This window comes from Chenopodium album, chromosome 3 (assembly GCF_948465745.1).
Source record: "Chenopodium album chromosome 3, dcCheAlbu1.1, whole genome shotgun sequence".
NCBI classification, from domain to species: domain Eukaryota; kingdom Viridiplantae; phylum Streptophyta; class Magnoliopsida; order Caryophyllales; family Amaranthaceae; genus Chenopodium; species Chenopodium album.
The window spans coordinates 67,159,845-67,186,832 of record NC_137836.1 but is presented as its reverse complement, the minus strand read 5'-3'; the positions used below and the strand labels follow the sequence as shown (position 1 = coordinate 67,186,832).

The window sequence follows — 26,988 nt, the reverse complement described above, 5'->3', positions numbered from 1 at the left end:
ACTTCTTCAACAACCACTTCTTTACATCATTAGGTAAAGAAAGGGGAACCTTTTGGGTAATCACTTCCCATAAAGGTCTAGCGCTCCAGTAAGTGTCAAATTTATCCACTTCTTGAGACACGGGGTACTCATAGGGAGGACGAAGATCCCCGGAAGGAATATTTTGAAGCAAGCCATATCGTCTTTTTACCCTGCAGGGATAATAATATGTTACACGAGACAAGCTTGGGAGACGGCAGAAAGGTTGCTTGTTAACACCAACCATCCTTTTTATTTTCCACCATGGGATGACCCACTTGATAGCAAAATCACGTGATTCAAAGACTTTTCTCCACCCATGGCGCCCAATTTTAGGGATGCGCTTCTTCCTTCTCACAAAGCAAGTGGGAGTATAATTTTCAATATCGTCCGGAGGGCTAATCAATCCTAGCCTCTCCATTAGCCACATCTGTAGAAAAATTGCAATGCAAATAAATTAATATTACAATACAAAAATATATTTTTTGATTTCTGTAATTAAAAATATTATTTTTCTACCTGTAATAAAATTGGAGAGCCGCGAAGAGGTGCTTTTGGGTCCCTTTTCAATTCATCTAGACTAATCATAGTCTCTCCAACTATCAATGGCATTGGATTTCTCCCTGATTCAATTTGTTCTAGCACAGTGTTTATAATTGATTGACCCTCGTTATTTTTACCACTACTAAGACAATATTGATTAAGCATGCAGAATAAGAACGCCCTTCTTCTATATATGTGGAAAGATTCAGAAAGCGGTTTATCAAAATAATAGCGTGCGAATTCTTTCAAATTAACTATATTGCCATCTACTGTTTTTGATAAATCTCTTTCCTTCAAATTAAAGAAGCGCTCAAAATCTTTATAATAATATGCATCTACCCTAAGGATTACTACCAGGTCTATTGCAGGGAAGCCTAAGATAACACCAAATTCCTCTGGCAAAGGGCTAATTTCATCATACCCTATTCTGAAACAATGAGTATCGGTATTCCAAAATTCTAAAGCGGTATGTATGAAGTCTATGTCTAAATCTACCCCTTTGATGCCATAAATTCCCCCCAAGTGAAATAAATCCAACTCTTTTCTTTCTCTAGCATTAAGAGATCGACACCATTCATGAGAGTATTGGGTGAAGGTTTTAATGGCTAAAGACATGATTATTATTTTTTCTAAAGAGGAAAATAATTTTTTCGCTGGAATTATGAGAAGAATCGGCTGAGTAGGGGGCTATTTATGTACAAATTGCGAGGAATTTCAATCTGACTGAAATACGGAGTCAGCGTCAATTGGCGTCGCAGCCTCGACATTGGCGCCACCCATCAGTGCTTGGCGCCACACGCTAAGTGTAGCGCCTGGCGCCAGCTGGCGCCAAGTCAGCAGGGAGGCCACGCGTGCTCAGCTGCGTTTTGATATTTAACCTTGAGTCAGTTAATGACTTTATGGCCCCGTTTTAATTTATTTTTTTCTATCCTTTTCTTAATTAACGAATTAAATATAGCAATTATTTTTAGTTAATTTTATTTCTTTTTTGGACTTTATATTAATTTTCAAAAAACCAGCTTTTTCTCCGTTTTATTTTTCCTTTTTATTTTTTCTTTTGGGGGAGAGAGTCGGATAATACCCTCCATCAATAATAAAAATGACGGAATTTTTGCGCAAAATTGTTATCACACTTCTTTTGCACACACTAACATACACTAACATTAATCAAAGTTACAATAACATAAAAATATAAAGTGTCTAAATAATGAGTCAAAGGCAAAGTTCTATAAAAAGTCAAAATAAAATACATGTACAGGAACAGACTACGGCGCCGGAGAACGTAGGCCCATCATGCCATAAAACTATGCTGTCCGAGGAGTCACCTCTCCACCAGCTCCGGCCTCAGCACCAGCTCTAGTCTCCGTAGGAGGAGGAAAACTCAAGACAGGACCGCTCCAGCCAAGGTTAACCTGAGGCTGAGATCGCGGAGGCTGCTGCGATGACAAGCCAACCTCGTACATCCCACCACCTCTGAAAGCCGAGGTAGCCTCTCCTGCCGGTGCAGCAGGAGCACCCTCAGAAGAAGATCCTGAACCCTCAGCAACGTCAGCTCGAGCAGCCTTGGAACGACCACCTCTACCTCCTGACGAAGTGCGACGACGTCTCGAGCTAGACCTCGTCGGATCTCTCCGCCCCTCAGGCCTCGTACGGGTGTGAGAAGCGATCGGCTGACCCTGCAAAAAGAATTAAATCAGAAACAAGGTAAAACTGAAGCCATAATGAAATAATAAGTGAAGAAAAGTTACCTCTCGGACAACGTCGTCTCGACGACAGGTAGCCGCGTTCCTCATCCGGACGAGCTGGCTCCGAAAGGCATCTATACATCGTGCCATAGCCGAAACCACCTCGCGTGGGAACTGTCAGAAAAAATAAGTCAGTAAAAATACATGATAACTGAATATAAAATTCTGAATTAAAACTAGGCCTACCCTGGTCTGGTGGCGAGGAATCGACCGCTCCACGAAGCGCTCGCCCTCGGGAGCCGGTGAAATCATCTCCTCGATCGGCCCATAGATCCCCTGGTAGTGAATGGACATATGGGGCGGCACAAACTCATTGGGACCATCCTGATAAGACAGAAAGAAGTCAGTAAGGTATTACTTGGGGGATACTTAGCGAAAAATAAAAAGCTAAGGATCTTACCCTCACATCCTCGGCCGGTACAGGGGATGAAGCTAACAAAGGAAGTAGCTCCCCAGCGTAACTCCGCCCAAGAATCACATGGGACCGCTAGAGGGAACCAGACCCCTCAGCCATGCTCGACGACTCTCTCTCGTCGAACATGTGACGTGGTGAAGGAGCAGGAACAACGAAAACATCAGAAGAGTGCTGTCTAGCAACTCTCTCTCCTAAGTATACAATCGCTCCGTAGGTCCCCAGAAAGTAACGACGCTCAGCAGAGTACTGTGCGGCTAATCCAGGGACTGTCCAACCGCCCCACGGTCGGTATACTACCTTAGGTCCCTATAAAAAGTACCAATCGGGTAAGAACATGCCCAAAACATCACAGAAGAGCAAGATAAACACTAAAGTCGTACCGAGATGATTCGACTCCGGACACGTGCAGTAGACATGTCCACATGGTGGCCGCCCCAAGAGGCGCTCACCGGATATCCCCTCGGCGATGGTCTCGCCGGCGCAACGGAAGGAAAGTACTCGTAGAACCAGATCTACAAAAAGTTAAAAGCGTGAGTAAATGCTAACTAACATGTAGGGCTAAACTTTATAGGGAATAATGTTTACCTCTACGACCTTCCAGAAAGCAGACAAAGCGACGTTCGTCCTAAAGGACCGGTGACGACACGAGTCCCTCAGCGCGCGAACAAAATCATCAAGGGGAGAATGTCCCTGAAAACAACATCAGCACAAAGATGCGCACCCGCTGCTCTCGGGTGGTCGCATCATCATCAAGAGCCGCTGCCAGCGTCGAGCGGCGAATCCCTCTAGCAATGAACTGAGTCGTCTCGACCTCAGCTCAGGCCCGAACAGCAATCGGCCCCAACAACTCCTCGACCTCTGGAGAAAAGACGTCGATCCCTCCGTTGAATGGCAGCGGCACAGAAGTAAACTCCAATCCTGTGATGAGACTGAAGTCTGTAGGGGTGACCATCATCTCGCCCCAGGGAAAATGAAAGGTGTTGGTGGTGTCCCAGAAGAACTCCACCAAAGCGCGTACTACGTGGTGACCCCCGCTGGAGGAGACCATAGCCTCGGAGGTCTCAAACAGAGCAACTAGTCCGCAGGACTCCCATAGGAGCCTCGTCTCGCGGTCTCTGGCGATGTGCATCCTGTACAAATCGCCTAGACCATCACAGCCAGAGCCGTGATGCCGTGTCCTCCCAGGCTCGGTTCCCCGTCTCACCCTCTCAGAAATGTGGTGAACAGGGGCAAAGAACAAGGTCTGCTCATCCCACTCTGGGAGCCGACCAAGCAAAGTGGACGGTGTGGTGTCGTCCTTTACGAGCTCATGCTCCCGTCTAGTGTTTCGGGACCGTGAACCTGAGCCTCGTTGTATAGCTATGCTACATTGTGCAGAATCATCCAAAATTAAGGTTCTATAGTATCTAAGGTTCGCCTAGCCGCATGATACTATGTTCGCAGAAAACAGAGTACGTAGTACTAAAACAGAGCACAAAATCAAATTGAGCATGACAACATTTTTCAAGCAATCAAACAATTTCTTGCAACACTATAGTGATTATTGTGACAAATTGAACAAGAATTGCTAGCAAAAATATCAAGAACAAGCCACATTGTTCTTCACGACCTTAAGAGGTCCAACAATGGCAGATTGCTCATTTCTTCATCAAATTGAGTCAAACAAGTCTCAAATTACTCCCAAGGCAATATACAAACATAAACAAGCAATTTCATGGCATAAAACTTGATAAACAAAGCAAATTGAGCATTATAAATTTCGAATTTTCATAAAATTCGTGAATAATATGCTAAAAATTCATTAAAAACCGGTGTGAGTTTGAGGAAAACTTACATAGATCGGGAATATAGATGAAAAAACCTTTAATTTGCAACAAATTTGAGTGAATTCGGTTGAGAAACGAGTGAGCAACGATCAATTGAAGTTTTCGGACTTCTCTCGAGCAGTTTCGCGACGAACAGAGCAAAAAATGAACGAAAACGGGAATTTAAAGAGATTCCCGTGCTGGCGCCAGTCCCTAGGCATTGGCGTCACTTTCTGTGCTTGGCGCCAGACGCCAACGCCAGCGCCTGGCGCTAATGCCATTAGGCTGGCGCTGATGGATTTTCAGCGACGCCAAAGCAGCCAGCCACCTGTTGGGGTTGTGCTAGCCTTCTGCAATATATTTTGGGTTCCTTGGTACGCCAGTTAGCCCCTCTAAGCAATTTGACATGATTAAGTAATTGACTTGATTACGTAAAGTGATCGACCTGATGAAAAGATCGTCTCACTTAGCTTAAAGCGCCTAAGCATTGGCTCATTAGCAAAAGGCACCGACATATAGGTTCAAGAGCAAAGGGCACCAACATACAGGTTCAAAGCAAAAGAGCGCCAACATACAGGCATAGCAAAGTTCAGGCGAACTTTTAAAGATCGACAGGCGTGGATCTTCGGTAATTTCCTTTGGAAGATTATCGCATCAAATGAGGATGACTTCAAGAGAAGATGTCTTCGACATCATTCCCTAGCTTGCGGAAAGTTGTCACAAACAGCTGAAGGTGATTTCGGGCGAAGTTGTCTTCGATCATAGTCCCTTAGGCATGGTAGATGATCATAATGCGGATGAGAATTATTTCAAGAGAAATAATTTTCGATAGTATTCCCTTGGACGTGGAATATTATCAATGCGGATGAGAATTATTTCGAGAGAAATAATTTTTGATGATGTTCCCTTGGACGTGGAATGTTATCATAGCGGGGAGGATGGTTTCGGGCGAAGCAATCTTCTAATTTGGAAGCAGTTACAAGGCGTAGCGGTTTTCAAGCGGGATGACATTCTCTAGCTTGTAGGAGGTCATCAAAACAACAGCAGCGGCAACATGTGGTTACTTTCAGAGACGTGTGCTCGACGGTGCAAGATACACGTTTCTTAACTCTTTTATCTGTTTTAACTAATGCTAGTTTTGCAGGTATCGGCGTTACAAGATTGATTTAGGATCGCAGAACGTTCTGAATCATTCTCCGTCCCTATCGATACTTTGACTTTTGTTTTCGAAACTTGCGTTTCTCCAAACTCAGTCAAAGTGGGGGCTTCTGTAGACACCCATTTGTGTCTCCCCAAAACCAAACCCGGTGATGAGTGCCTTTCACGTCGAATTATAATCGAATGAAACGAAAGTGTGGAAAGGTCTAGTGTTGCGGAAAGTTTTATTTCTCTTCTCTTCTCCCTGTTTTTGAAAACTTTATTTTAAGAAAACAGTCAATCCGGTTTGGTTGGTCCATGATATGGGTCCAATAGTGGTGTAGTTGGATAGGGCTTGCAAAGACCTTTCCAACGATATATTATAAGCCCAATTCCGATGAATATTGAGGAAATTATGGCCAATTTACTAAACCGGGCCCGGTTTGAGCTTTATGTACGGCCCAATGATCTAGGGGAGGGCCTAATATAATTTATCATTGCTAATGCAATTAGGAATGGTTTTAGTCTTCTAGAATATTCTAGAAGGTTCTTTTCATTCCTAATTCAATTAGGACTCTCTTCAGAGTTGTAATCAAGATCAAATAGCATTTTCGATTGGAATTATATTATTTTATCTTCCAGTACAGGAAATTTATCAGATTTTCGAAAACGTGTTGAAAACCAGTTTGGCGTCCAACCCCAGGCCTTGGCGCCTGGAACCAGGATTGGCGCCAGGCGCTAGCCATTGGCGCCTGGCGCTAGCCACTGGTGCTGGCGCCAACTAGCCAGGGCTGGCGCCAATGTTGATTTTTGATCTTCAGACTCTGTTTTGTTAAATTATCTTTTTTGGATGATTTTCTCTATAAATATCGTATCAAAAACTCCGTTTTCATTCACCAACTATCTTCATCATTCATCAACAAGCATCAATCATTCATCAATTCTTTTAATTCATTCTCTTCATCTTCAATCAAATCATTCATTCATTCATCAATTTTCAATAATATTAATTCATTGGCATTCTTTTCTTTAATTCTAAACTTTGCTTTTTAATACAAAATTCCGCATTCACAAGATCTAGAAACACCTAGCCATATTCGAAGTTGCCTTCGCCCTAGACGTGAAAGGTTTTAATTTCTGAGGGTTTGGTCCCAAATCTCTTTTTCAATTATTTAATTTAATTGTTTTATTTATTATTTTCCTTGAAGTTACTAACGTGTGTATTTTGTTATTAGAAAGAGGTACGAGCCATCCAAGTAAATACTTTAATGGTTTTAATTGATTTTATGATGTAGATATCATGTTTATATTGTTATTATGATTCCTAGTATCATGTCTAGGGTATTTTTAATATCAAATATGATTGCTATGATGCCTTTTATTTTCTTCCTAATATTAATTCATGTTAGTATCATGTTAGGGCTAAAGATTTGATTTTTATTGCTTAGTGACATGCTAGGGTTTGTTATTAATCTTGTTAGTATCATGCCTAGGATCTTGCTATGCTTTAACATGATTATGATTATGATTGATATTATTATTATTAATGATGTTGATTATTTATTTATGTTGCTTGATATGTATATTATTTATTGTTATTGCTTGATCACCTTTTATTGCATGTTTAAAGGGAATTTGGTACTTGCTATCATGCTTAATAAGATATTTAATAATCTTGTTAGGGTTAATTGTGATTATATTTCAAGTGATCGCCAATAATAGTTTATTTGTGCATTAATATTCAACAAACATAGATTAAACAGGTTTAGGGTTAATCCTATTGATTGTATGTTAGTCAGAAAGCGCACATGAATACGATCAGAATAAAGTAGAGGCCTATTATTAGGGCAGGTTCAATCTCTTTTAGGTTGGATTTGTACCTTCATCCCCGAACCCTTATTTGGTTCATGAACTTATGGAGTTGACGATCTCTTGGATCGTTAAGGGGTGTAACCTTCACCTCGTGAACGGTTTACAAGTTCCTTAAAAAACTTGTTGGCGACTCTTTTGCTCTATCTTCTTCCCTTTTGGACGCCACCGTACTTTAGTGTATGATCACAGTGGGGTTCGAGCTAGTGGGATTTTAAAGGCTTGAAATTATTCCCTACAACTAGTAAAATCTAAAGTAAACTTTTTAAAATATCTAAACGGACACTCGCATGTTTTTATCGTTTTACTCCGTAATATATTTCATGTGTTGGTGAATCAATTCATTATTTTTTATTTAATTATATTTTTAGCATAATTATTCAACACTTTGCATTAAAACAGATTAAGGCCCTATTCTTTTGAGCTTTTGGGCAGAGCAGAAGTCAGCGAAGCAGAGCGGAACAGAGAAGAGTAGATTTTAGTAGAGTAGAGCAGATTGAAGCAGAGCAGAGCAGAGCCGAGCCGAGCAGATTTCATTGTTATTATTGTGAGGCTATTCTTCATGCTGTGAATCGGTTGATTAAGGATCGTGGTTCTGACGTTGGTCTTTCTATGTTGTTGGTGGATTTTCAAAATGCCTTCAATCTAGTTGATCGTGCGGTCATGTTACGTGAAGTCCGTCGTCGTTGTCCGGGTATTTCGCGGTGGGTTGATTTCTGCTACTCTAATCCTGCCAAATTGTATTATGGGGACCACACCTTATGGTCATCTCAGGGGGTGCAGCAGGGTGATCCCCTTGGTCCTCTCCTTTTTTCTTTGGTTTTACAGCCTCTTGTGTGTAAAATCAAAGATGCTTTTGAGGTATGTCTTCAGGCGTGGTATTTGGATCACGGCACTATTATTGGAGACACTTTGGTGGTAGGGAAGGTTCTACAGTTGATTATGGAGGAAGGACGACCTCGTTTTGGGTTGCATCTCAATGTGGAAAAAACTGAAGTTTTCTGGCCTACAGAAGACCCTCGGAGTAGGCTTTTGGGTATTTTTCCCCCTTCTATTGCTCGACCATTGCATGGTGTTAAGCTGCTTGGTGGTCCTGTTAGTTCTGATTCCGGGTTTAGTGGCGAGCTTGTGATGCAGAGGGTGACCAAGACCATTGCGCTTATGGATAAGGTTGCTATGCTGGATGATCCTTAGTGTGAGCTGTTGTTACTTAGGGCATGTACTGGAGTTTCTAAACTCTACTTTTCCTTGCGTACTTGTCCTCCAGGTGCATTTGAGGCGGCTCGACGCGTTTTCGACGAGGCTCTTCGATCTTCCTTGGAGCGTATTGTTACTGCTTCGGGGCCCGGGTTTGGTGATTGGCAGTGGCGGCTTGCCACCTTACCATTTGCGTTTGGAGGGCTTGGTGTTTACTCCGTAGGTGATGTTCGTCACTATGCTTTTCTTGCTTCCCGGTTGCAGTCTGCTGGGTTGCAGACGCAGCTTCTGCGTCGTACTGGTATTGTGGGTCTTGGTCAAGCTTTTTAGGATGCGTTGAGTTTGTTTACTGGAACGGTTGAGTCTGACATTCGGCAGAATCCACCTTTTCTTTGTCTCCTCGACGGTCGGCATTGTGGAAGTCGCAGCAGGGTGATCACACCTCTGCTTGGCTTCGGGCAGTCCCTATTTCTGGATTGGGTCAGACGATGAACGCTAAGACATACCGATGTGTGTTGTGTTATCGGATGGGTGTTCCATTGTTCTCTGTCTCGACACCGTGCTCTGCTTGCTCTCGGGTTTTTACTGGGGATGTATTCGGTGACCATGCGGTGTCGTGTGCTGGCATTGTTGGTATTATACATCGGCACAATGTTGTTCGGGATACATTTGTTGATATTTGCTACAAATCTGGAATTTCAGCAAGAAAGGAAGTTGACATAGGATTGTCTGGAGGGAATGACGGGACCCTCAGACCTGCCGATGTGTTACTTTATTCATGGGATCGTGGTCGTGATGTATGTGTCGACTTCACAGGGTCTTCTCCTTTGACACAGACAGGGCTATCTGACTTTGTTGTGGGACGGGTTTTGGCTGATGCGGCTCATCGGAAGCGGGTTAAGTATGAAACTCGTTGTCTGGCGATTGGATATGGTTTCATTCCCTTATCCTTTTCTTCGCTTGGGGATTTAGAGAAGGAGGTTGTTGCGTTGCTGAAGCGGATTCAAAGGTTCTCAATGACGCAAGACATTGGGGCTTGTGCTGCAGCTCACATATTCACTAGGGTAGGCTTTGCTATAGCTAGAGGAGTGGGGGCCCAAATTGTATCTCGGCTTCCCACTAATTTATTGTAGGTTGTATGACTTTTGTTTTTGAGATGATAATAATAATAATAATAATAATAATAATAATAATAATAATAATAATAATAAATAATAATAATATGACTTTTGTTTTGAGGTTGTAGGTTGTATGACTTTTGTATGACTTTTGTAGGTTGTATGACTTTTGTTTTTGAGACGACGAATATTATTATTATTATTACTACTACTTATATTATTATTATTATTAAATATTAAATATTATTATTATTATAATTATTAAATATTAATTTTTATTATATAATTCAATAATAATTATTATTTATTTATTAAATATTAATTATTATTATTATAATAATAATTCAATATTAAGAATTATTTCTAAGCAAAACAGAGGAAAGTGGAGCAGATTGCAGCAAAGCTGAACAGAGCAGAGCAAGACTCGGCAGAGCAGAGCAAGACTCGGCAGAGCAGAGCAGAGTAGGTCTACAGAATAGGGCCTTAACCTACTTTACCAAAAAAAAAAAAAAAAAAAAAAAAAAAAAAAAGACTACTAAAACAACAAAAATCAGAAAAAGCACACACCAATCAACTCACCACTGACACTCCCTCTCCCTCTACGGCTCTACCCTCCTATGAGGCCTTCCAAAGGGAGGTTTGATAGGTACCTGAACATACATATCAAGGGGCATAAGAGACATTTCACATGAAATTTACCCATCTTTCTCCTCCTTTCTCTCACCCCCATGTGCTGAATTTAAGTATACCACTGGGTGATTAATAGTATCACTAGATGATCAAATAGTATCATTGAACATTCAGTGGTACTATATATTCATTCAATGGTACTGTATATTCATTCAGTGGTACTAACTACGTGTAGAAATAGTATCACTACATAGTTAATGATATTATATAAGCTTTCAGTGGTACATTTAAAACTGGTCCCACGTGCCCATCTCTCTCCTCCTTTTCTCCCACCCCCATGTGATTTACAATACTTTTCAATATTTTAATGTTTGATATGTATTTGCATATACATATCAAACCTACATTAGTACTTCCTCACCCTCCTATCACTCACTCACCCCGCGCAATTTCGAATTGGTTTTCATTTTGAGTATTTTCACCAAAACCAAAAAACCCTTCTCTTCCATTTTCACTCCTCTCATTCTCCATTAGCAGAAATGAAGAAGAGAGGTCAAAGGAGAAACCCAGTTAGAGAGAGAAAACAACCCAAACTTTCTCTCACTAGACCTCTTGAATCACTACTCTCTCGTCCTCCATCTCTTAAACAACACCCTCAAATTCACGCTTCTTCTAACAACAATCTTCAATCTGATTCTTCTAAGCTCGCTTCCACCGCTGCCGATGCCTCCGATTTTGGTTCTACCGAAATTCTTAGTCAGGATTTCTTTTGGTACAGCTCGATTTCTGATTTTATTGATGATTTATAATTAAAGTTAATACCTTTAATTCATTGATTAATTGGGTTGTGTTCTATGATAATTGTGCTTTTAATGGGTTTTTGTGGTTATATTGGGTTGTTTTATTGTTGATTTTGATTTGGGTATTGATTTAATTAGGTTAGGGTTTAGTTGATAGGAGTGATTGTTGCTTTGTTGATTGAATTTGTATTTGTAATTGGGGTTTTCAAGTAATTTTGTTTTTTGGGGAAATTGTTTGCAGCACACCTGATTATATTACTCCGGAATGTCAGAATTTATTTGTTGATTTTGATGCCAATAAGGTGAGTACTGATACTTTCAAGGTTGATTTTTTTTTTAGTTTTATCTTTGTCTTGGTGTGATGGAGAATTGGGCATTTTGATTCTATTGGCAGGAACATATATCATGTCCGGCTTCGCCGGAGAAGTTGAAGACTGTCAAGAGTAGAAGATTAAAGCAAGGTGATTGCGTTCTCTGCAAGCTTAGAGCGTTACCTTGGACTTTTTTAATTTTTCTTTCTAAATTTAGTACAGTAATAAATTATGTCTATGTCATTTGATTAAGGTTGCTCTCTTAGCTTGATAGTAGTTCATGATAAAGTTTCTAATGAAGCTCTCTAGCTCGTTATGTTAATGTCATAGTCATCTCTAGACTGTACTTGCCAATATAGTTGAGGGCTTTGCAAGATATTGATGTATTTAATGCGTTGCTGGATTCCTTCTCTTGTACTTATCGATGTTATTGTTAGAGTGTGTTCTTGATGGGGCTTTTAACAATGGTCTTATTGAAGTCTTGGTTGTTGAATGGGCATAATGCATGTTCTAGATCTTTATCCATCAATAATGAAATCCAATATATAGTTGTAAACTTGTAACAATTGCCTGACCAATTTATTATTGGATTTTCGTGTTTTGATTGCTTGGAATGGGGACTGCTGCTTGACTCTCTACCCATGTGTTTTGAAAAGATCTGCTTCCTGCTTCCATATACTTTCTGTTTCAAACTAGTGATATAATGTGGTCATTATATGTACTTCTCTCATTTCACAACTTTGGCTGTCGATTTGGTTTGTAAAAATGTGAAACTATCCTGGTCAATTTGGGTTTCTAATGGTTTTCTAAAGAAATGTATGGTTCATTTGTTTTCCTTTTGTTAGTTTTGAATGGTCCATTTATTTAGTTTGTTTGATTTCATTTTATCTGTTTACTTTATATAGCATATTTAGTTCTTTACTAACTTTTCACTTGCAAACTCAATAAATTTTTTAATACCTTCATCACTGAATTTTTCATAATCTCAACAGATGGCAGCTTTGTAAAATCTCCAGCTTCTATGTTGGATCATCAACAGGCAGTGGAACTTGCAAATGATACAAATTATGTGAATGAAAACAAGACAGGAAAAACCGCAGCTACTGCATTGGACAATGGTCCTAATTATGTCCCGAAGTCAGCTATTGCTTTACGCTGCCGTGTTATGCCACCTCCCTGTTTAAAGAACCCTTATATAAAGGATGCGGTGGAAATGGATGTGGATCCATTTGGAAGTTGGAGAACAAAGTGTTCAGGTTTTTCCTTTTGTTGACTCTAGCTGCTTCTGCTTTCCACTTTATAGGTCCTTTTTAGTCTCTTAAGGTTTACTCACTTGTTTTTTTTTTTTTTTGAAAATCTTTTGATGTGTAGAAGTTCTCTTGGTTATATGGTGCTTACTTTATGAGATAGTGAGAATAAATTTTGTACAATTTTGCTTAGGTTATCTCTCTGCGTCTGCTGGTGCTGAAAGCATGTCACGCTACTGTACCGACTTCCAAGAAATAGAGGTATTGTCAGCAGTTGCCAGATATTATGCATATACGGAATGGCAAATAAAAGTAAGCTTTAAATAATACTAAATATTTTCCTTGTTCTCAGCAAATTGGAAATGGAAACTTCAGTCATGTATATAAAGTCTTGAAGAGAATTGATGGTTGCCTCTATGCTGTAAAACGTAGCACTAAGCAATTGTGCCTAGACACAGAAAGGTATATTCACTTTTCATTAGAATCTGAAGTAATTCATTTTCACTCGTCAGATTGTCAATCCTTATTAACTGGCAGCTGCTTTTTCGAATTGTCTACTGCAGGCGGAAAGCTTTGATGGAAGTTCAAGCACTGGCTGCTCTAGGTTTGTCAAATGAGACCTGTCTCAAAGATGCTAGCAATATTTTTATTGTTGACTTTGATTAATGGTCTGAAAGATGATTTTGCTTGGTGCAGGATTTCACGAAAATATAGTTGCTTATCACACTTCCTGGTTTGAAAATGAGCAACTGTATATACAAATGGAGCTTTGTGACTATAGTCTTTCCAGTTATAATACATCTTGCTCGCTTACTGAGGAAGAAGTTTTGGAGGTTTTTTTACAGGTAGCCTTTTCTTCTGACTTTTGCCTCGACAATGTTGCCATGTTGTTCTAAGGTTAAATTGATGAGCAATCCAACCTGACATGATTGCCTGAACTGAAATTTCGGTGCAATTTTCATTATTAAGCTTGAAAAAATGAATTTTATCTCATTGCACTGATTTAGTTTTTATTTACCATATACCTTGTTTTTCTTCTTTTTTTGGCTTTGGGCGTTATTTTGTTATTCTTTTTCAACTGATCTTTGTATGTTCTTTTGGTGGCTTGTTGGTATTCTAGTAAGATTATTCCTTGTAGTTCCACATTCCTAAAACTTGTGTTTGCAGATTGCCAGAGCATTGCAATACATACATGCAGGAGGAATTGCTCATTTAGATGTAAAGCCAGAAAACATTTATGTTAAAAATGGTGGCTATAAGCTTGGTGACTTTGGTTGTGCCACACTACTAGATAATAGTCTTCCCATTGAAGAAGGTGATGCACGCTATATGCCTCAAGAGATTTTGAATGAGAAGTATGATCATCTTGATAAAGTTGATATATTTTCACTGGGGGTTTCTATCTACGAGCTTTTGCGAGGTTCATCATTGCCAGATGCAGTGCATCAGCTTTTGAGAGAGGGGAAACTACCGCTGCTTCCTAGCAATTCACTGCAGTTACAAAACTTGATCAAGGTATAATCTCTCAACTTTAAGTGCACTTTTTAACTTTCCTTCTCCATTTTTTCCTCTCTCATCAATCAAACAAAATATATATACGAAGTATTATGCTAATAGTGCTGATCACCTTGAGCTCAACTCATTTTACTTTTAGTGGATAACCTGCACTTGCAGGAAACTTTGAATAAAACCCTATAATTCTAAATTCCTAGAAAGAGACAATTGGAGATAGATTTGATTGTTAGGCACTTTTATCAATTTTGTGTTAATTGAAAATGAAGTGATTATCTGTAACAATGTATGATGATTTGCACATAATTTGACAGCTCATGGTGGATTCAGATCCAACAAGGCGACCTTCTGCTAGAGAACTGGTAAAAAACCCAATTTTCACCAGAATCTTGTAAACAGGTGAATCCAAAGTATGATAATTTTGGATGGTTAAGGCTTCTCATAAGACCTGCTGAAAAAGAAGGCCAAGCATATTTAAAAGTTAAAACCTCTAGTATTACAGCCCGTGAATACGAATTCAGAAATACTCATGAATCTAATTTAACTGTCGATTATCTATCATTGGATGCACCAATTTTTGCCTTCATGTATGGTGCACATTTTGTAAATGTATGAATATTGACAATTGCATATGTAATGAGGTCTTGAAGGGGCCTGTTACATCTTTATTGTGATCTTGGCCATGATATTAATGGAAACTGACTTTTGGACAGCATATCTACATGTTTTTTCCCATGATAGTCCTTGAACATAGCATACAGATAAACCGGTAAACACAGTACCAACAGAAGGCAATGCATAAGCTCAGAGCAGCCTGATGGTCTGTTTCTTAAGCTTTCCTTGGTGCATATGGCACAGCACGGCAATTGTGTTAGCTTCTCCTTATGGGATTCAATGACCACCATACGTTTGACTTTCAGCAGTTCACATTTAGAATAATGACACACAAAACATGACACCTTGCAGGTGGTTTAGAAATTCTTCTGTCCTCTCAAGCATCACCTTCTGTGCTTGAGCAGTTGAGCATCAGTTTTGATGTTAAATGAACTTTAACACTGTGTTTGGATAAAAAAGGAGGAAGGAAAAGAAGGGGAGAGAGGAGAAGAGGAGGGGAGGGAAAGGGAGGGGAGAGAAGAATGTTGAATTTTCCTTTCAAATCTCTCCATTGTTGGAGGGATTAATTTTCTACAATTTAATCCTTTTATTTCTCTTCCCTCCAATTCCCTTCCTCTCTCATTAGTTATCCAAATGAAAGATATTCCATCTCTCCATTTCCCTTCCCTTTCTTTCCCTCCATTTCCTTCAATCCAAGCGCACTCTTAAGGTACCTCAGTGCCAAGATTCTAACCCAAAGTTAATTACGTCCAATACATTACGTGTGTACACACATATAGGGAAGTAAGCCTAAAAAAAAAAAGTACTACTGTATAAGAAAGACAGATTGTGTGTAGATTGTATTCTATATGTCCAATAATAGTACGGAGTAGATTATTACTTCTTATATGTCGATTTCTTATACAAAGCAAACGGAAAATACAGAGTATATTTTTTAGGAACGAAGGTAGTAATCTACAAGTATAAATTTAAAAGTAAGTTGTTATTCATTGAATAAAATAACATTAGTAAATTTTTTCGCTTATTAGGGCGTGTTCTCTTCAGCTTAATTTCAGTTCAGTTTAGCTTGAATCAGTTCAGTTCAATTCAGTTCCTAATTTCCTTCTCTCATTAACAATTCATTTCACCTCAGTTCAATTAAGCTCCAATCAGCTTAATTCAGTTCAGCTCCAATCAATTCAGTTCAGTTCCAATCAATTCAGTTCAATAAATCAAAATAGACCCTTAGTCAACCTTAATGATTTTGGTAAAGGAATAGAGCACGAGAAATTTCTTACTTTCCTTTGTACACGATTACTACTACTACGTAAGAGAAAATGATGATTCCCATGAGTGTGACAAGAAGTGGGTTGACTACTCATGCAAAATATTGACTATCATAGGAGTTCCTTCAAAGATTTTTCTTCCTCATAGTTGGGAGTCATGACTACATTTGCTACCCAAGTTGTCCGAGGAAAATGTTGCATACTTTAGTTTGTAACTTATTACTCTCGTGTGATACTAGCTTTGTATGAACACCATGTGCTAGTTACTCCATTTCTTTCACAATAATTGATACATTTTAATTTTTCTTCAACAATCAATCAATCAATTACATACTACTAAAAGCGAATCTTAAGACACACTTGTCAATGTATATTATTAAAAAATTTCGCCAAAAGTACCTTCTACAAAAATTATTGTTACTTAAGGGAAAAAAAAAAAATTATATCTAAATTATGACATAATTTGTTTTATATAAAATATAAATCTTTTCCTAAAAGATTAAACTATCCATTATAAGTTTATAACTATTACATGTTTTTTTAAATATTTTCTCTTACATGCTTTTATTTTTAATATACTCTATATTTTTTAATACTCGAGTCATTATATTAAAAAATCTAATCTAATATATATAAATAAAGTAGGCATTTTTGGAGAGCATTGGGAGCGCCACATAAGAAAATGTATATTTTCGACCAATTAAAAGTTAGATATCTATTTTATTTTAGAATTAAAAAAATCACTCGCCACTTAAACAAAAGTGACGAATGAAATTTTAAAATTTTAATTTCCACGTAGGTAAAAACGACGAATAGTAATTTATTAAGATTTTTATTATTTAAGAACACTAAATTTTATCATTTTTATTTGTTACAAAACTAACAATTATCTTTAGATATTAGGATTTATATTATTTAAAAAAACTAAAAATTATATTTTTATATTTAAAAAATATAAATTATCACTTGATGTTAATGGTTTTTTGTAAATATTTGACGATATGATATTTTCATACAAAATTTTAAAACTTATAATGCAAGAAAAAAAATTAAGAGATCACCAAAAAAATATTTATATACAAAATGTATATAAAAATTCGTGTATCGCACGCCACATAAGCAAAAGTAATATTTCGACCAATAAAAAATTAGATTTATATATTAATTTATAATTTAAATTTTCATCGCTATTTAAGAAAAAAATTAACAAATGAAATTTGAGAATTGAAAACAAAAAAAAATAGTAATTTAAGATTTAAATTATGAAAAAAAAAGCAAAAATTATCTTTTTTATTATCTTTTACATTAGGATTTATATTATTTTAACAAATAATTAGAAATTAAAAAATATATTTTTATTTAATGATTTTATCAAACTATCCGATGAATGAGATAATATTTATTTCAATTTATAAATTCAAGTTCTATATGCGTAAAATTTGAATAGGAATAATTTAAAACTTAACAAAATATTTTACCTTAAATTAATGTTAAAATAATAGAATAGAAAATTAAAACAAAAAATATTAAGAAATTACAAAAAAATGTACAAAATGAAATATTTAAAAACCGTGCATCGCATGAGCTTACATCTAGTTTATAATAAAATTGTCAAAAATATTTAACAACCGTGCATTCCTCGGGATTTAACTAATGCGTGGTTCCTACACCTACACCTGAATTTTGAATTTCAAATTTTAAATGAGGCTCTTTATATGACTATATAATCTTCTTTATATAAAAAAATAATTTTTATTCTCTAAAATTATTTGACCTAAAAATAACTTAAGATTTCATTTTTAAATTTCAAAATTTAAATTTATAAATTTCGTTTTCAATTTTTTTTTTCATTCATATTTTTCACCTTTAATATATATAGTTACAATATTCATTTTAGGGTTGGTATATATAATATTTTTGTGATGTTCTATATGTGATTTAATAATGTTCTCTATTAGAAAACATGATGTACTTTATAGTTGGTTGTAATGTACAATTATTTTTTAAAACTATATCTTTTTCCTTATGTCCATAATTATATCATATAATTATTTTTATTAGATTTTTTGATATTTTATTTTAATTGTCCATTTTTTTTATTGTAATTGCAATGTACTTTTATCGTCACATAATGTTCATTGCTTATTGTGAAATGTTCTTTGAATTTTGTCTTTGGATCGTGGTAGGTATCTATATAAGTTATGTTCATTTCATAATATTATCATGTTCTTTAATAATATTACGGATGTTCTTTAGATCTGAAAAACAATCATCAATAGAGAAGATCTCAAAAAAATATCGTCATAATAATATACGTAGTTAGTGATAATATATATATATATATATATAGAATTAATAAATGATATATTATTTTAAAAATATATAATAATTCGAAGAACAAATCAAAGAACATCGAAGCAAAGAACATAAAGGATAAAAATAAAGAACATTCATATAATTGTTCGATAACTATAATAGCGAACATAAGTACAATTTATAATTGAAATATGGTGAAATTTAATTTTGAAAGTTATGTAAAAATGGAGATTATTACGTTAAATCTAATGAATTGTGGAAGAGTTTTTTTTTTTTTTTTTTTTTTTTTTTTTTTTTTTTTTTTTTTAATAACAAACTGACAGCTTGCAAATAAAATGTTAAAAACGCATCATTTAACACTAGGTGTACCATGAGCATGGTACACCCTAGTGTACTATACAATTTTCAGATTTAACTAGTTATTTATATACTCAATTTAACTATAGATTTTGAGTAATGTTTCAAAAATAATTAATTTCATATACATGTTTATAAATAGATATTATCATATTAATATAAAATTTAATAATATTAACTATTTAATAAATTTTTATTAATATTTAATTATATACGTAGTATATAGAGATAAAAGATACATACTTTAATTTTTAACTTTACATACTTTAATTTTTAACTTACTCCCGTGTGATACTAGCTTTGTAAGTGATCTTTGTTAGACTTTGGCATTGCTAATAATTTCTAGTCGTTCAATTAGTTATCCAATTGCAATCTACCCGCAAGTGTCATCCTTCACCTCAGTCAAATAGAGGCAGCGTGTAATAAGGAGTTGTTCCAAATCTTCCAATATTTGACAAATATGTGCATATGTGCATGCATGGCATGGGGCAAAGGATTTTTCCTTAACTCTTTTAAATTACGGAAATTGCTACTAGTACTTCTAAGAGGGGGCAATCAGTTCATCCCGGTTATTAGGTTCGGCAATTTAAGTCACGTGAATTCAAGTCGAGTCAATTATTTAGTAGACCGGTTTATGTGGATTTGGTTTGGGTTCAGTTGATGTTATTATATACGGAGTATATGTTAACACATACTTGTACGTGACTACATGATACATCAAATTAATTGATGAGTTCCTATTAAGAACGAAATACTTTATACTACTATTTTTTTTTTTTTTTTTTTTTTTTTTTTTTTTTTTTAACTATGCATATGTAAAGAATCTCCTCCCAAACACATATACAAATGTAAATCCGATATTTTACACACATAAGAAAAATAGATACTACATCCATTTTTTACCATAGTAATAAAAAAATTTTGTATGTCTCATAAATAATTTCTCTTTATTGCAAATAACAAAAAATGGAGGTAGACTGTGAATTCTTATATGTACCATGAAAAATCACATACGAAGTAAATGCTATCATAAAATTCACCCTATCCTTAGCAAACAACTACTCTAACACCATCATCAAATCAACAAACAACTATAGAAATCAAGATTCAACAATTTATGAAGAATAATTACACTAATCAACAATCAAACATCAAAATCAAACCAACAAATATGAAATTAAACAAAGCAATAAAATGAGATAGAGTTAAGAATGCTCATTGATAATAGACAAGATCTTCAACACAGTTGTCACAATTGAATCTTCAATCTCTCAATCACCATTGAAATTCCTCACTTTCTCTCTCTAAAATCTACTCCTAAACTAACCCTAAAACTAGAGAGAGAAGCTCTCAACTAAACTAAAATTATGAATTTTAATTCTCTAAAAACTTATTCTAAAACTTGCCCAAAAATCGGGTTACAAAGATATATATATAGGAGGCGCGAACAAAAACCGAGCAAGGAAGTACCTAGAGAGGCGCGGCCGCGTGAGCAGGGGTGGCGCGCCCGTGCTGATTTGGGTTTCTTTGATCTTTCTCGCAGCTTCGTGTGTTCGCTAAGGTCTTCGAATGAATGCGCAACATGATAATGATAAACACTAAGAGAGGCAGTCCCAAAAGCACTTGATTGTGGGTTCAACACCCCATCTTCATGAGAGCACGGCTTGAAAGCGTAAGAGCTAGAACTTGGAGAATCCACTTCCGGCATCTTAAGCTTTCCAATTGCCATGAGCTTGCTCCAAAAGCATCTTCCACCTTAGTAAATCACCAATATCAAGACCCGGACCTCGTACAATACCTACAACCACGAAAATAGAGCAAATAAAGGAGAAAAGAGTAGAAAAACAATCAAAATGCACAAAACCACAAAATAAGAGAGTAAAAGGTAAGACAAAGAGCATAAGCATAAAACTAAGCATTTATTAAGCATGAAAGCCATGAAAAGAAGGTGAAAACAACCTAAATGCTCATCAAATGGGTGCCATTTATGACATCCATCAGGAGAAGAGGAGGGGAGGGAAACGGAGGGAAGGGAAGAATGTTGAATTTTCCTTCCAAATCTCTCCATTATTGGAGGGATCAATTCCTACAATTTAATCCCTTTATTTCTCTCCCCTCCAATTCCTTTCCTTCCTCATTAGTTATCCAAATGAAAGATATTCCATCTCTCTATTTCCCTTCCCTCCATTTCCTTCAATCCAAACACACCCTAAAGGTACCTCAGGGCCAAGATTCTAACCCAAAGTTAATTACGTCCAATACATTACGTGTGTACACACATATAGGGAAATAAGCCTAAACAAAAAAAGTACTACTGTATAAGAAATACAGATTGTGTGTAGATTGTATTCTATACGTCCAATAATAGTAGATTATTACTTTTTATATTTCGTATTTCTTATACAAAGCAAACGGAAAATACAAAGTATATTTTTTAGGAACGAAGGTAGTAATCTACAAGTATAAATTTAAGACTAAGTTGTTATCCATTGAATAAAATAATATTAGTAAATTTTTTTCGCTTATTAGAGCTTGTTCTCTTCAGCTTAATATCAGTTCAGTTTAGCTTGAACCAGCTCAGTTCAATTCAATTCCTAATTTTCTTCTCTCATACACAATTCATTTCAGCTCAGTTCAATTAAGTTCCAATCAGCTTAATTCAGTTCAACTCTAATCAATTCAGTTCAACTCCAATGAGTTCAGTTCAATAAATAAAAATAGACCCGTAGTCAATTATCGAGTTTGGAAAAGGAATAGAGCACGAGAAATTTCTTACTTTCCTTTGTATTAGCACGATTACTACTACTACGTAAGAGAAAATGATGATTCCCATGAGTGTGACAAGATTGACAACAAGTGGGTGACTACACATGCAAAATATTGACTATCATACAACAAAATTTCATGTGAAATTGAGGAGTTCCTTCAATTATTTTTCTTCCTCTTAGTTTGGAGTCATGACATCATTTGCTACCCAAGTTGTCCGAGGAAAATGTTGCATACTTTAGTTTGTAACTTATTACTCTCGTGTGATACTAGCTTTGTATGAACATACTCCATTCCTCTCACAATAATTGATACATTTTAATTTTTCTTCATTATTTATATATTCAATTTAACTACAGATTTTGAGTAATGTTTCAAAAATAATTAATTTCATATAGATGTTTATAAATAGCTATTATCATATTAATATAAAATTTAATAATATTAACTATTTAATAAATTTTTATTAATATTTAATTATATACGTAGTATAAGATACTACGTACATACTTTAGTTTTTAACTTACTCCCGTGTGATACTAGCTTTGTAAGTGAATCTTTGTTAGACTTTGGCATTGCTAATAATTTCTAGTCGTTCAATTAGTTATCCAATTGCAATCTACCCGCAAGTGTCATCCTTCACCTCAGTCAAATAGAGGCAGCGTGTAATAAGAAGTTGTTCCAAATCTTCCAATATTTGACAAATATGTGCATGTGTGCATGCATGGCATGGGGCAAAGGATTTTTCCTTAACTCTTTTAAATTACGGAAATTGCTACTAGTACTTCTAAGAGGGGGCAATCAGTTCATCCGGGTTATTAGGTTCGGCAATTTAAGTCACGTCAATTCAAGTCGAGTCAATTATTTAGTAGACTGCTTTATGTGGATTTGGTTTGGGTTCAATTGATGTTATTATATACGGAGTATATGTTAACACATACTTGTACGTGACTACATGATACATCAAATTAATTGATGAGTTCCTATTAAGAACGAAATACTTTATACTACTATTTTTTTTTTTTTTTTTAACTATGCTTATGTAAAGAATCTCCTCCCAAACACTTATACAAATGTAAATCCGATATTTTACACACATAAGAAAAATAGATACTTGTAGGGGTCGCTCGAAGTGCGCCTACGTTAAAGCATGTGGTGAATATGCTTGGCACTCATAGGAAGTGGGAATTGACATTACGATTAGGGACAACGATTAGGGACAAAGAAAAGTAGGGAGCCGCCAACAAGTTTTTAAGGAACTTGTAAACCGTTCACAGATCATAAAAGGCAACCACGATAAAGGGACAACGATAGGCAACAACGATTGACCCGTGAAGGTTACACCCCATTCATAATCCATGAGATTACTAACTCCATATGGTTCGGAACCACGAAAGGAGGATCGGGGATGATGGTACGAAGTGAGTCATGGAGTCACATTCGCCCGTATTGGCCTTTACTCGATTCTTATATTGAAAAGCATTCCTGTGATCTCAAAGGCATACAAACAAAATATTCAATTTGCTCCAAACTATTATTAAGCTAAATTGGTTTAATATTAATGCAACATAATTCTAAAATATTGGTGATCACTTGATTAAACAACAAGATTAAAAAAGATCCTAAACCGGTTGTCCAAATTATCTTATTAGGCGTGATTTTCAATTACATATTCCCTTTAAACATGCAATATGGTGATCAATAAAAAATATAATAGAATAAACATTAATATTAAAACCAATTTAATCACAATTCCAACAACACAAAATCGTTAGAAAAATAATAAAAATAAAAGGAGCATGATCCTTACTTTGATTCTGTTTGTTTGCAACTACAAAATAATAAACGAGTTAGTAACTTCAAGGAAATAAATAAAACAATAATGAAATTAACTTAAATAAAGTATAGTTGATTTTGGGGCCAAACCCTCAAACAATTCTACCTTTCACGCCTTGGCTTAAGGATAGAACCACGAGTAAAGTATGGACTCCTTTGAGTACTTGAAGAAGGAATTTCGAAGTAGAAAAGGGTAGGCTAGTGTTTAGGCTAAAGCATAGAAGAGAGAAAATAAAATTAGAGAATTACTCGGTGCCCCGTTCATCAGAAATGAGGGGGTATTTATAGGGAAAATGTGTTGAGGGAGCACACGGAACCCTAAAATGATAAAAACCCTAAAAAAGTATCCCGTGACATGGTCAAACTGTACCGTGACACGGGAAGCTCCACCGTCAGACGGTACACTTTCCCGTGACACGGTACACTTTTGGCGTGATGCGGGAAATTTTCAGAAAACGGGATAGAAAACGCGTCAAGGGTTTACGCGGAAAAAACACGGAATGTCCCGTGTCACGGTAGACCTCCCGTGTCACGGGAAATCCCACCGTCAGACGGGAAGGATTCCCGTGACACGGTAGGTACCTGCCGTGGCGCAGGAAATTCCTGCCTGTTTTTCCGTCTAAATACATTTTTAACCCAAATTTCCTTCCGCATTTTAAGTGTCGATTGACAATTTCGGGCCTTTTCTGACTTTTTATTATTCGGGCTAAAATAAGAAAATAATTAAATAAAAATAAATAAAGGGTTTGGGCCAAAAATAAATAATAAAACAATAAAATAAAAAAGGTTTGGGCTAAAAATTAATTAATAAGTTTGGGCTGAAATTAAAACTATGCTTTTACCAAACATCAAGACTAATCCATGGACTGTTCAAAAATATGAATTTAATAAAATATGATTTTTTAAGCACTCTCGGGATTAAATACTAAACCTGACCAATAGTGGCGGTGAAAGGTTATTCATCATCGGGTTTGGTTTTGGGGAGACATTTTTAGGTGTCTACAATACTACATCCATTTTTACCATAGTAATAAAATTTTTTTGTATGTCTCATAAATAATATCTCTTTATTGCAAATAACAAAAAATGGAGGTAGACTGTGAATTCTTATATGTACCATGAAAAATCACATATGAATTAAATGCTATCATAAAATTCCGCATCTCATGGTCCATAATTTCCACTAAATCTATACTAATATATTAAAATGCGTTTATAAAAACGTACATGTGTCACGGAGAATCTTCTATATTACACCATGTCACTTTTACAAACAATTCATGTCGCCATGTCACTTTGCCACATCTCATAAAAATATGAAGACTCGGAGATTCGAACCCCAAACCACTCATAACAAAATTGACTTTACAACCATGTCAGTCAATTATCACACAATAAAAAATTAACATATCTTTTATAGTGTCTAAAATAAAAATGAAACTAGATGAAGCCCGTGCGATGCACGGTTTGTTTGATTTTTTTTTTTAAATATTTTTTTTTGTATTAATGTGCTAAAATTTGTTATATATTTAGGGTCTGTTCTCTTCCGTTGAAATTTAGTTCAGTTCAGTTCAGTTCAATTCAGTTCAGTTCAATTCAGTTCAGTTCAGTTCAGCTCAGCTCAGTTCAGTTCAGTTCAGTTCAGTTCAGCTCTTAATTTACGTCTAATGATATTGCTAATGATATAAAGTCAAATTTCATTCTTTTAAGCTCTTATTACAACGACGACGACGACGACGGCGGCGGCGACGACGACGGCGGCGGCGACGACGACGACGACGACAACAACAACAACAACAATAATAATAATAATCAATAAGTAATAAATAATAATAATCATCAATAAGTAATAAATAATAATAATCATCAATAAATAATAATAATAATAATAATAATAATAATAATAATAATAATAATAATAACAACAACAATAATAATTGAAATAATAATACTAATAATAATAATCAATAAATAATAATAATAATCATCAATAAATAATAATAATAATAATAATAATAATAATAATAACAATAATAATAATAATAATACTGATACTAATAATAATAATCAATAAATAATAATAATAATAATATTATTATTATTATTATTATTATTATTATTATTATTATTATTATTATTATTATTAATAATAATAATAATAATAATATGTACATTTGTATATACACATATGTATAGTAATAAATAATCAATAAATAATCAAAGATCACTAATCCGTAGTTAAAAATCATTAATTAATAAGTTCAGTTCAGTTCTGTTCAGTTCAGCTGAGTTCAGTCAATCGGAACAGGCCCTTAGATAAAATTCCTAATATCAAAAGATAATATATAATATATAATTACTTTAAACTTAAAAATTGTATTCGCCAATTTTGCTTACGTGGCATTTGAATTATTTAATTATAAAAGAAATATAATAATCTCTTATTTGATTGGCTACAACAAAAATTTATAATCCTATGTGGCGCTCTAAGAAAATTAGATGCTAAGTGGCTCTCTAAAAACTCGGGAAAAAACTCCCCTATATATATATATATATATTAGATTATTCAAAATGTCATCCGGGGCAAAACCCGGGATCACACACTAGTTAAACATCAAATAATGTACTACTTCGTATCAGTTTTTTAGCCAATCAAGTTATGAATATAATCACTAACATGTTACTCATTTATTATTATTATTTTTTTTTTTGAGAACAAAAAATGAAAGTCTAATTCTTGTATGCTTTACTTACTTTTTTCTTTTCTCTCTCTCTCTTTTTTTTTTTTTTTTTTTTTTTTTTTTTTTCTTGATTCATATGCTTTACTCACTTAATTACCATGTATGGGTCCGACTGAAAAAACGTTGACCATCTATTGCGTACCATTTATTTTTTATTTATTTATTTATTATTTATATGACATCTTGTTAGAATCATTATAAATTGTGGTATCCAAATATCAAAGTAACAGTTACACGTAACTAATATAATTTTTTTTTGACGATATATTAATAAACACCGCACTTTAAATTTAAAGAAATATGTGAAAAGAACCTTTTAAATGGTCGATTTTTTTTTATAATTAGACATTTTAAGTGAAAAGTTGTGAAAAAGAACCTTTTAAGTTGTATGATTTTTTAGGGGGTATTTGGGTTAGTTTTTTTTGGTGGTCAACATCGAAGCTTTGCCGTTGACTTTCACGTGTTAGTCACGTGAGTTAAAAGTAATAATAAAAAATTACTTTCCCCCCAAATTTCCCTCCTTTCTCGAACTACCCCTTTCATTTTCCCGCCTTCCTCTTTCTAAAATTTGGTGGAAAAAATAATTTTTTTATTTTATTCACGTGACTAACATGTGAAAGTCAACATCGGGGCTCCGGCATTGACCACCAAGAAAACTCACCCAAGTACCCCCTAAAAACATAATACAATTTAAAAGGTCTTTTTTCACAACTTTTCACTTAAAAGGTCATTTTACTAAAATTCG

General features: G+C 35.3%; 1 protein-coding gene across 1 annotated transcript; it reads left to right on the top strand.

Moving 5' to 3' along the window:
• Positions 1–10,932: 10,932 nt before the first annotated feature.
• LOC145615001 (wee1-like protein kinase) lies at positions 10,933–15,056 on the top strand. The gene is made up of 10 exons (XM_081670089.1): positions 10,933–11,249; positions 11,519–11,579; positions 11,672–11,738; positions 12,581–12,844; positions 13,029–13,096; positions 13,188–13,297; positions 13,399–13,439; positions 13,532–13,680; positions 14,003–14,350; positions 14,662–15,056. The coding sequence occupies exons 1-10, from the start codon at positions 11,017–11,019 to the stop codon at positions 14,740–14,742; spliced, it is 1,422 nt and encodes a 473-aa protein (XP_081526215.1). The 5' UTR covers positions 10,933–11,016; the 3' UTR covers positions 14,743–15,056.
• The last annotated feature ends 11,932 nt before the right edge of the window (positions 15,057–26,988 follow it).

Excerpts from the sequence above, each read along its gene's own strand:
- LOC145615001 (XM_081670089.1), top strand. The coding sequence starts at position 11,017 with ATGAAGAAGAGAGGTCAAAGGAGAAACCCAGTTAGAGAGAGAAAACAA. Across the intron at positions 11,739-12,580 it reads GAGTAGAAGATTAAAGCAAG|ATGGCAGCTTTGTAAAATCT; the intron begins GTGATTGCGTTC and ends TAATCTCAACAG. Across the intron at positions 13,440-13,531 it reads TCAAGCACTGGCTGCTCTAG|GATTTCACGAAAATATAGTT; the intron begins GTTTGTCAAATG and ends TGCTTGGTGCAG.